This window comes from Emys orbicularis, chromosome 19 (assembly GCF_028017835.1).
Source record: "Emys orbicularis isolate rEmyOrb1 chromosome 19, rEmyOrb1.hap1, whole genome shotgun sequence".
Classification (NCBI taxonomy): Eukaryota; Metazoa; Chordata; order Testudines; family Emydidae; genus Emys; species Emys orbicularis.
The window spans coordinates 2,960,842-2,971,391 of NC_088701.1; the positions used below are offsets into that span (position 1 = coordinate 2,960,842).

The 10,550-nt window shown below is 59.5% G+C and overlaps 1 protein-coding gene across 1 annotated transcript; it reads left to right on the forward strand.

Annotated features, from left to right (window-relative positions):
* The first annotated feature begins 330 nt into the window (after positions 1-330).
* On the forward strand, positions 331-10,476 carry TRMT1 (tRNA methyltransferase 1). Its single transcript, XM_065419491.1, has 17 exons — positions 331-408; positions 2,238-2,622; positions 3,087-3,142; positions 3,792-3,925; positions 4,656-4,843; positions 5,468-5,583; positions 5,919-6,031; positions 6,679-6,827; positions 7,033-7,116; positions 7,487-7,556; positions 7,635-7,769; positions 7,949-8,034; positions 8,396-8,504; positions 8,771-8,847; positions 9,478-9,597; positions 10,149-10,263; positions 10,393-10,476. The coding sequence occupies exons 2-17, from the start codon at positions 2,258-2,260 to the stop codon at positions 10,474-10,476; spliced, it is 2,001 nt and encodes a 666-aa protein (XP_065275563.1). The 5' UTR covers positions 331-408; positions 2,238-2,257.
* Positions 10,477-10,550: the final 74 nt, after the last annotated feature.

Consider the following 10,550-nt stretch of genomic DNA (forward strand, 5'->3'; position numbering starts at 1 on the left):
CATTTTGCGGGGCACTGGATGGGTGTCTCACGCCACTCCCTGTGTTGTGCCATGGTTTTTATCGCCAAGCTGCCTGGGTTGCAGTCATGATGCAGCCACATTAAAGGGGGAGCAGCCTGACAGTGATCCTCAAAAGAGGGACACGCCCCCGACCTGGCAGGACTCCTCTTTAACCCAGTCCCTAGCTCAGCTGCCCCCCCCCCCCCCCCTTCTCAATGGGATTGATTTTCCGGTCGCGTTTGGTCACAGCCGCCAAGCTGTTTGTCCCTCTAGCCGCCCTGTACATGGCACCTCCCATTGGCCGGATGGGGGTCACATGATCGCTCCCCGCAGGATACAATATGGCGCCGCCCATGTAACTGCTCCTGGAAGGCGTGGAGGGAAGGCTGAGCTTCCTGCGGTTTCTGGGTGAGGGAAGCCTGGGGTGTTAATTAGGGGAAGGGGATACTCTGCCCCTCACCCCAGGGAGGGCCCCGTGGGCTCAGGATTTATTTAGCTTTTTTTTGGGAGGGCATCTCAAATTTCAGCTCTCAAATCCTCAGTCTGAGGGACATTTGGGGATTATTCTCCCCTTTCCTCCTCCTCTGAGTTATCCTGCACGAGGCTCAAAACCTGGCATCGGCTCCTTAAACGGAATCACCCTCCCATTCCTCCCCCACGTTCATTTTGAGGGATTGAGGCCCTCTGGTCCTTCAAGCAGTTTGAGCTGTCTCCCAGAAAACGTCAGGCGGCGGGGGGGGGGGAGGATGTCTTGCAGTTTCATTAACAACAAGGAGTCTGGTGGCACCTTAAAGACTAACAGATTTATTTGGGCATAAGCTTTCGTGAGTAAAAACCTCACTTCTTCGGATGCACTCACGAAAGCTTATACCCAAATAAATCTGTTAGACTTTAAGGTGCCACCAGACTCCTTGTTGTTTTTGTAGATACAGACTAACATGGCTACCCCCTGATTCTTGCAGTTTCATCGTAAGTCTCATGATACTTGGTGGCTTGTCCGTCTCCTTTCCCCCCCCCCCCACCTCGGCTCCTTGTCTCATGTGACTACATGAGAATCTCAAGCTTTTGTTTGAGAAAAAATAAACATCTACCCTTTATTAGGGTTGCTACCTCTGAGGTACACACAAAAAAACCCCAAACCCACAGCCCACCCTGTGGTATCTGAACTGTTTCAGCTGGGAAGCTACCGCAAAAAAAAGGGATGATCCTGGGGAAAACCTAGACTGGTGACAACCCTAGTCCTTGAGTTTGTGGTGAAAAGCTTGAAGATGTGAACCCCAATGGCACCCATGCCTGAAATCAAATAAAAAGAACCCCATGTGTTATTTCAAAGAAATCTGATGACTTTAAGCCAACCTTGTCACTTTTTTCATTGCGATGACTAATTTTTGGATGCGTGGGGCTGACAATGCTGTTGTATTGCAGTAACACCTAGGAGTCCAAGCCATGGAGCAGGGTCCTGTTTTGCGAGGCGCTATATGGACACAAAACAAAAAGATGTCCTGTCCTACAGAGCTCATGAGCTAAGCGTTTGTCTATACACTGCTTTTGCAATGATTTTTTTTTTCTACGTAGGTAGTTAAATCATTGCCACACCTTATTGCGGCTGTGGTTTTAGTAGTATAAAGATGTGCTGGTAAATTTACCAAATCAAGCTCTGCTGATCTCAAAACCTTTATGGGGTAGGGCTGCATCCACTCCAGATTGTTGCAGCAATTTAACTAGATCAGTTTTCCCACAAAATGCAGATAATAGCACTTCCTTCCCTCACAGTGGTCGTGAGTAGAAAGACATTAAAGATTGTGCAGTGCTTGGGTACTACAGGAATGAGAGCTACAGAAGTAGCATTTGCATGCTCATTGGCAAAGCCACTTCGTTGTCCTAATTCAGATTCCTCCTTAACTCTCCTTTGCCATGAGGGCTACAAAAAAACTTGGCAATGGCTGACGTACAGAGACCGCTGCCCAACACACTCACTGATATGCTTTCCTTTTGCTCCCCTGTCTATAGCCATCTGTTACCTCTTCTTGTATTTAGATTGCAGGTGCTTTGGGGCAAGGACTGTCTTTGTTCTGGGGCTGAACACCGTGAGGCTGTGGCCTGTGACTCTTAGGTGCGACTGTAATACACCTAATAACATACGTGCACTACCACAATACAAACTGTAGTAAGAGCGTAGTTTATAAAGTATTTGGGAATCCTTCAGGGACTATTTCTCTCTTGTATTCTGGAGACAGCTGTGACACAAGATGTTCTGATGAAGGCTGAGTTCGCTCTACTGGCTTGGTTTATGAGACGCTGCATCCTGCAGCTGGGCAGAACTGTAACAAATCAGCTGGCTGGAAGGGGCCGGAGATTCCCGCCACCCAAAGATCTGCTAGCCAGAAAGCTCTGTCCTTCCAAGGACATGGAGGGGCAATGCCCACAGGAAGCCAATGGCTCCCATTCAGAGCAGCGTGAGGAGCGGCTGCCTACATCTGACCTAGCGATGGATGCTGGGAGCTGCGCTGGCCCCGTGAAAACTGGGGAGACGGTGATTGCGGAGGGGAAAGCGAAGATCATCTTCCCCAGTGCCAACGAAGTGTTCTACAACCCCGTGCAAGAGTTTAACCGAGACCTGACGTAAGTACAAGTAAGAGGAGGGCCTGGAGCTGTTTATCTTAGGTACTTATCTGGCCCCCATCACGGTAATATTATGAGCACTTTGCAACCCTCCTGTGAGGCTGGGCAGGGCTATTATCCCATTGTACAGATGGGGAAATCGAGACCCAGGTTCACACAGGCAGTCTGTGGCAGAGCACGGAATTGAACCCAGGTCTCCAAAACACCACCGTTCTTCTCCTATTAGACCATACCTCTCTAGTGCCAAGCACCTGCTGTGAGGGGGGGGGGGAGGCTTAATGTGTCTCCAATCAGGGCCCCCCAAATCCAGTCACTTTTGAAATCAGGGCTAACAAGACAATAGAGAGAATTGCTTGGAAAAACTGCGCAGGAGCATGAGTCCGCCAGGGGACGTGACCTAAATCTGAGCCTTACTGGGCACTAAGGCCTGTGTGTGTCTCTCTCTCTCTGACCTTCCGCCTCAGGTGTGCCGTGATCACAGAATTCGTTCGCCTTCAGCTTTCGGCCAAGGGGATTCAGAGTAAGTGGAAATGTCTGTCTGTCTGTCTCTCTCTCTCATATCCCCCGCCCCAATGCAGTGAGCAGGATGGTTAAATTCGTATGACCCTCACTAGCACCCTAGCTTTCAAAGCCAGTCGGGACCCCTGTGACCCTCTGGCCTGCTGTCCCACTCCTGCCTTGAGCCCAGTGCATCAGGACCAGGGGATGCCAGGTGCTCAGCTCTGGTTCTCAGTTATTCCCTTTCTGCGCTGCTTGCGGGTGGGAATTTTAAGCTGCTTCTGTGGTCTCCCTATTTGAGCTCCACAGGGGCCTCCTTAGCTCGAAGCTGAAGCTACGCTGCTCCCTATCGCCCCTGGGATGCAGGGACTAGCCAGAGTACAGGACACTGGCATAGCGGGCAGATCGGGGTGTGGCCAGAGGCTGGGAACAGGGATAGTTCAGGGCCTTCGTGTTAGCGCCTCAACCTGGGAGGGCCCCCAGCACAGAGGGGCATCCCGTCCTCCCCCCCCCAAAACTGCAAGGCCTCTTTGCGCACCAGAGCTAAAGACCCACCCAGAGATGCTGCCCAGTCCCCTTAACACCCAGATCTGTGGCGGTGCTGGAGTGGGAAGGGGGGGGACGGCTGACACCCTCGCATCCGCCCCCACCGCTCGCTCTGTCTCTTGCAGTTGCCGTCCCAGGAGAGGAGAAGGTCGAGAAGGTGGTTGTGGATCTTTCCGAAGGGGAGGAGGCTGGGTCGGAACCAGCGCCCGACGAGGAGGGGGCAACGCGGGCGGTGGCGGCAGTGGGAGAAGTGTGCAAGGTGCGTATAAACCTAGCGCTACCTTTCCCGTAGCGCCAGGGCCCCCGTCTTGCCAGGCACTGCCCAGAGAGAGAAACGGTCCCTGCCTCGAGGAGTTCACGGGCCAAAGAGACCAGCCGATCTCTCTTTCGGTAGGATGGGTGGGTTCCCCTAAATCGCTCCCCCGCAGCTGTGGCCCTCCCACACCCTCTGGGTCTGAAGCAGGGTGTGAGGAGGGGAGATTCTCCCTTGACCAGCCCGCCCCCAGTTCTTAAGGAGGAGCCGAACCCTCTCCCTATTTAAGCTGCAGCTTTATGCTGCCTTCATCCATGGCACTGCAACCCCTGTCTTGGTGCGAGCAAGCTCCGGGCAGGTCTGCGCCGGCCCCTCCAGCTCGGTGGGCGCGCAGGGTCTCACTAACCTTGCCCGGGAATTGGAGTTTGGCATTCAAGCGGATGGAGAAACTTCCTAATCCCGAGCTGACCACTGGGCTCCTGGCATCAGTATCTGGGCAGGAGTCTCCAATGCGCTGACGCACGTAACCCACGTGATGGCTGGGCCGCGGGCAGAGGTGGATGAGCCTGCTTCAGCCGTGGCTAACAGACCTGGGGCTTGTAGCTCGGGCATCAGGGGCTTGTGCTGTTGGATCCAGAGGTCCCGGGTTCGATTCCCCGCTGATCGCTGACCCAGGGCATGTGGGCTTCGGCTGAGATGTGGTCCCTTCCCCCCCCCCCCCCCCCCCCCTGCGCAGGAAGGAGTGCGGATCTTGGAGGCCTTGGCCGCCTCGGGGCTCCGCTCCATCCGCTTTGCCAAGGAGGTGCCTGGCCTCCGGGCTGTGGTGGCCAACGATTTCTCTTCCAAAGCCGTCGAGCTCATGGCGAGGAACGTCCAGTTCAATGGAGTCGGGCACCTGGTGACGTCGAGCTTGGCCGATGCCAGGTAAAGCGGGGGGAGGGGGATGGGCCGCTCTGGCATCACGTGCACTGAGCGGGCTGTTCTCAGCCGCCCACTGGGTTGGCCTGAGCTTCCCGATCCAGCTGGTTCAGAAGCAGGAGGGTGAATGGCCTTGTACCTGGAGGATTTCGGGGGGGGGGGGGGGGAAATGGGACTAGTTGGCTCTGGTGAGGGGATCTGGCGAAATCCCCAAGTGGCTGGTTAGCAGGTAGCGACTCCTGTACCTAAGGGGGTGGGTGGGTTCGCGGGACAGGCCTCCAGCGGCCACGATGGCTAACAACTACCCGCGCCTGTTGGCAGAGAGGTGGGGCGGAAGCTGTTTGGGGCAGAGATTGTCTTTGGGTTCTGTCTCTGTACAACACCAGGGGGCCCTGGGCCACCACTGGGCACTTAGGTGCTACCGTAATACACTTAGTAAATAACAAGCCAGGGAGACTGTGCCCTATAAGGGGGTCTCAGCGCAGGGGCTGGGGGAGGGGCTGTGTGGGTGGGGGGGGCTTGGTGGATAAGAGACCTCGGATATCCTAAGCTGCGAACTGGCCCCGCAGGCCTCCCTGGCTCTGCACTCGAGACCCCCCTGCTCAGCGTCTGTCCCCGTCCTGCCTGCAGGATGCTGATGTATCAGCAGAAGGCGGAGAAACATCCGTTCGACATCATCGACCTGGATCCGTACGGCAGCCCTGCCACCTTCCTGGATGCCGCCGTGCAGGCGGTGAGTGAAGGAGGTGAGTGGGGCGGGGGGCAGCACCAGGGCTGCTGGCGCTGCGAGCTTCCTCACAGCAGTGACTTGCCACATTTGCAAGCTTCCACGGATGCCTTGGCTGTAGGATCTGATGGGTTAGAGCAGGGTGGCCAGGAATCCGCACTCCTGGTTCCATCTGTCCCAGGGGCAGATCACTTCCCTCCTCCACCTCTGAAGCGAGGACCCCAGCGGCTGTCCCAGGCTCTGAACTCTGGGTGGAGTCGCAGCTAGGCTGAGTTGTCCAATCCTGGAGCAGGTGAGGCCGGTGGCTGGGGGAAGAATCCTCCACTGACCGCCCCCGGGATGTCCCCCTTGCAGGCCTGCTGTGCGTGACCTGCACCGACATGGCGGTGATGGCCGGGAACAGCGGGGAGACGTGTTACAGCAAGTACGGAGCCATGTCCATCAAGGGCAAGTTCTGCCATGAGATGGTGAGTGGGGGCGGGGCCTCTGCCTCCATGCCCCGCCCCATCCACCTGCCTGCCCCCTAGAGCATTGGTTCTCAAACCTTCGCAACCTGAGGACCTTCATTTTGATTTAAAATTTTCCGTGGACCCCCAAGCCGGCTTCTAATTTTCCCCAGGGGTGTGCAGCCCCCACTCCACCCCTTCCCCCAAGGCCCTACCCCTGCCCCTCCTCTTCTCCGCCCCCTCCCCCAAGCACATCCCGTCCCTACTCCTCACCCTCCTTCCCAGCGCCTCCTGCACGCTGTTGAACAGCTGTTCCGCGGTAGGCGCTGGGAGGGAGGGCGAGGAGTCGATCAGTGGGGCCAGCGGCCCCGGACGTGACTCGCTGCCCCCCAGTTTGAGAACCGCTGCCCCAGAGGGAAGGGGAGCTCAGCCTGCTCCCTGGCCCATTTAGTCCTGGGGCCCTACTTGCGATGCTGGTCCTGCTAGGGCTGGGCTGAGACCTGGCGCACGCGTGTCCCAGCAGAGCTGGGCGTGGGAATCCGGCCCAGTATTGGAAGGGGAGTGTGGCCCCCAGACCCGGGCCGCACCCCAGCGCTCCACCCCTCCCCGCTCCCGCCTCACGGGCAGATCCTTGAGCCCGGCTCTGCAGCGCCCGTTTCCACGCGCAGGCCCTGCGGATCATCTTGCACAGCCTGGACCTGCGGGCCAACTGTTACCAGCGCTACATCGTGCCGCTGCTGTCAGTCAGCGCCGACTTCTACATCCGGGTCTTCGTGCGGGTCTTCACCGGCCAGGCCACAGTGAAAGCCTCTGCTAGGTGAGCCGGGCCCTGCAGGCGGGCGTTTCATCCTGGGGCGTCGGCCAGAACTGGGCCAAGAAGCCCACCCTGCTCTCCACAGCACCCCCTGCTGGAGAGGCCAGGAGTGGAGTAGCCAGGAGCTCCCCCTCCCCCCAGCCCTGCAGTGCCCCCTGCTGGCATCCCCCCTGCTTGCTGTTCACTGAATCGCCTCCTGTCTCTGCAGCAAACAGGCCCTGGTGTATAACTGTGTGGGCTGCGGGACGCACCACTTCCAGAGACTCGGCAAGATGACCAGCCACGGCAGCAAGTAGGGGGCTCCGGGTTCTCCACCTCACCCCGGGACAGGGGCTGACTCCAATTCCTGGCCCTGGAGAGCAACGGGCGGGGACCTGTCCTCGGACCTAGTGCCCACTGGATGGGAGAGTCCAGTGCTGGAGATGCAAAACGGATGGGGGGAGTGGAGAGGGGATGACTGGTCCCTGGAGGGGGGTCCCCAGCTGGAGGGGGCCCTGGCCTGGGAGAGCTGGGGGGGTTGAGCTGGACTAGGAGATCTCAGGTTAGGACAGTGGGGTTGGATGGGCGCTCGGGGGTGTTGGAGGGGGGCTGGGATGGAGGGGCGCAGCTGGGGAAGGGGCTCTACCCCATTAGATCTCTAATCACCGTTCTGATTGATTCAGTTTTAAATACTCGGCTGCCTCTGGCCCCCCAGTGGGCCCCTCCTGTGAGCACTGCCACCAGCGGCACCAGGTGAGCCCCCCTTCCCCCCAGTGCACCCCGCTCCCGTACGGCCGGGCACGCTGCCCTTACCTGCTGTTCTCTCCCCAGCTGGGTGGCCCCATGTGGGCAGAGCCCCTCCACGACCCAGCTTTTGTCCAGAGGGTCCTGTCGGCCTTGGGGAGCAACCCGGGACGGTTCGGGACACAGGATCGGATCCAGGGCGTGCTCAGCATGGTGACCGAGGTGAGGGGCCAATGGGGCAGCACCCCTGGGGGAACAAGCAGCATAGGGCAGAAGGGCCCTGCTGGGGAATCGGGTTGTCTTGGGTCTGAGTTGGGGAGCATCTGGGAGGGTGGGGGCGTGGTCAGTTGGGTTTCTGGGGGCGGGGCCTGTGCTGATCCACCGTGTTCCCCTCTGGCCAGGAGCTGAGCGACGTCCCGTTGTACTACACCCTCGACTGCCTGAGCAGCACCATCCACTGCAACACCCCCTCCCTGCTGCAGTTCAGGTACTCAGGGCGTTACGGGACCGGCCCGTGAGAGCCGGGCGTTGGGCAGAGCCTGGGGCAGCCCTGGAGTGGGTGGGGAACTGAGGCACAGAGCCAGGAGGGGACCCGCCCCCAGGAGAGCGGGGGCAGAGAGCCAGACCGGGCCCCCCCTCCACTGGGACACGCTGCCTCTAAGGCCGGGATTGGAAGCAGCACATTTTCCCCCAGGGGAAGAGCGTCTCTCCCCCCCCCCACTCACCACTAGGGGGTGCTGGGGAGAGCGCCCCCTCCTGAGCTGCCCCCACCTCGGAGAGCCCTGGGGCCCGCAGGCAGCAGAGGGTTCCCACTCCAGCATGGCCTGAGGCCTCCCCTCCGGTTCCAGATCCGCCCTCCTCCACGCCGGCTACCGCGTGTCGCTCTCCCACGCCTGCAAGAACGCCATCAAGACGGACGCGCCGCCCTCCGTCCTCTGGGACATCATGAGATGCTGGGTGAGTGGGGTGGGGGGGACTTAGCGTTCCTCATCCCCCCCCCCCCGCCCCAATCAGGTCACAGCTGATGGGGTGCCTGGCTGGCTGTGAGGCTGGTTACGGTAGCGGGGGGAGGCAGGGTTTGGGAGACCGGGTTTGGGAGACCGGGGGGGACCTATCTGTTGCGGCTCAGGATTGAGGGGCACCAGCTGAGCTGTGTGTGGAGGGAGTCCAGCGCTGCGGGGAGGGGAAGTCAAGGAAAAAAGTGACCTGATCTCTCTCCCCAGGAGAGACTCCATCCCGTGAAGAGAGAGCGACTCTCGGACACCAGCCCAGCCTTCCACATCCTCTCCGTGGAGCCCACGTACGGCCTGGGCGTTCGAAGGGAATCAGGCCAGCACCTGGCACGCTGCCATCTTTGCTGCTGGGGGCAGGAGCTGGTGGGAGGCAGTGTGGCCTAGGGGGGAGAACGCTGGACCAGCACTTGAGACCCCTGAGTTCTAGGCCTGGCTCTGCCACTGGCCTTCAGTGTGGGTGGGGTCATGTCCTGCCGTGCCTCAGTTTCCCCATTTGTAAAACAGTGGTACTGATGCTGACCTTCTGTGAGCACGCTGGGGAAGAGGCAGGGATGGTCTCAGGGAGGGATGGGGGGCTGGTATAGCCTCTCCAGGGCCCTGCCCCTGTGGTGCAGAGGGTCTGGGAGGCTGCCAAACCCTGCTGCTTCAGGGCAATGCAGCTGTCTAAGGTGGATTAAGAGGAACTTTTCCCTGGACAGGTTATTCCAGCAGGTGTGTTGAGCAGCTGGGAGACATGGGGCTAGCCTGGCTTTGAGCCCAGTGGCCCCCAGCCCTCTGGTCTGAGCCAGAGCAGCAGGGGGGTGGTGTGCGAGGAATGGGCCCGTGGGGCTGATCCACTCTCCCCGCCCCCCAGGCTGCTCCGGAAGCACCCCCGGCAAAGCACTCAGCCACCTGTCTCCCTCTCCTCCACGCCCCAGGCTGCAGGCATCCTTCACCGTCCGCGAGGACGCCAACCCCAAATCCAGGAAGCAGGGTCTGAAACGATTCCAGGAGAATCCCGAAGCGTACTGGGGCCCTAAAGCCAGAGCGAAAGCAGGGTAAGGGGGGCCAATGGACTGGGCCAAGATTGAGCGGGAAGGGTGTGCGCGCGCACTCAGATGCAGGACTCCTGGGTTCTATTCCTGGCTGTGTGGGGTGAGTGGGCCAGTCACTTCCTGTCTCCCTGCCTCAGTTTCCCCAGCGGTAAAGTGGGGCTAGGGCTGGTTGGAGACTTCATGGGTGTGCAAAGTGCATCTGTGACAGGAAGGCACCAGCTGTGACAGCTGCAGGGCCACCTAGTGGGGAGGAGTTAACGCTAGGGGCAGCTGTTCTACCTTGAATCCAACTCCAGGCCAGGCCGACTCTGGATCCAGATCAGAGCAAGGTCCCACCCCGTGTGGCTACTACCCAGTCAGGCTGGTAGCCCTATCCTGCTTCTATTTGGTCTCTTTAAAGCCTCCAGCCCCTGTGGATACGTGAATGCTCCTCGGGGCCTGCTGTTATACAGCTGCCATGCTCCACCCCAGAGGCAGCTGCTGTCACTCCTGCCTGGGGCTGAAGCTAACCCTGGGGGCTGGGCTGAGCTCACAGCCCCCTCCTGCCTTTCCAGGGGCGGCATTTCCACCTCCCTGCAGGACAAGAGGAAGCTGCATCAGAACAAGCGGAAGGAGAGAGCGGAGGACGGGGGCCACTTGAAAAACACCCCCCGCAAGAGGCTCAAGGAGGTGAGGACTGGCCGGGGGGGGCTGTGAATCTGGGGGAGGGAGCGGGGGGGTCAGAGGCGTGGCAGCTCCTGGCCCCGGTGCGGCTGGAGTAACCCATAACCCTGACTGTAGCTTCTCTCCCTCTGCCAGGGGAGCGGCGCGGGGGCTGAGAAGTGCTGTCCCTCCCCTCAACCGGCCCCAGAGCCCGTGAAGACCGACAGCCCCCCCCAGTAGCCCGGCCCCGGGCAGGAACAGAGGCTACGGGGCTTTATGTTTTAGTTAAGCGTTTTGTTTTAAGACTGACGGTC

What these genes read in the sequence shown, in the direction of transcription:
- TRMT1 (XM_065419491.1), top strand. Translation starts at nt 2,258, where the DNA reads ATGAAGGCTGAGTTCGCTCTACTGGCTTGGTTTATGAGACGCTGCATC. An exon ending in GAGTTTAACCGAGACCTGAC is followed by an intron (nt 2,623 to 3,086) that starts GTAAGTACAAGT and finishes CTTCCGCCTCAG; the next exon opens with GTGTGCCGTGATCACAGAAT. An exon ending in ACAGTGAAAGCCTCTGCTAG is followed by an intron (nt 6,828 to 7,032) that starts GTGAGCCGGGCC and finishes CTGTCTCTGCAG; the next exon opens with CAAACAGGCCCTGGTGTATA.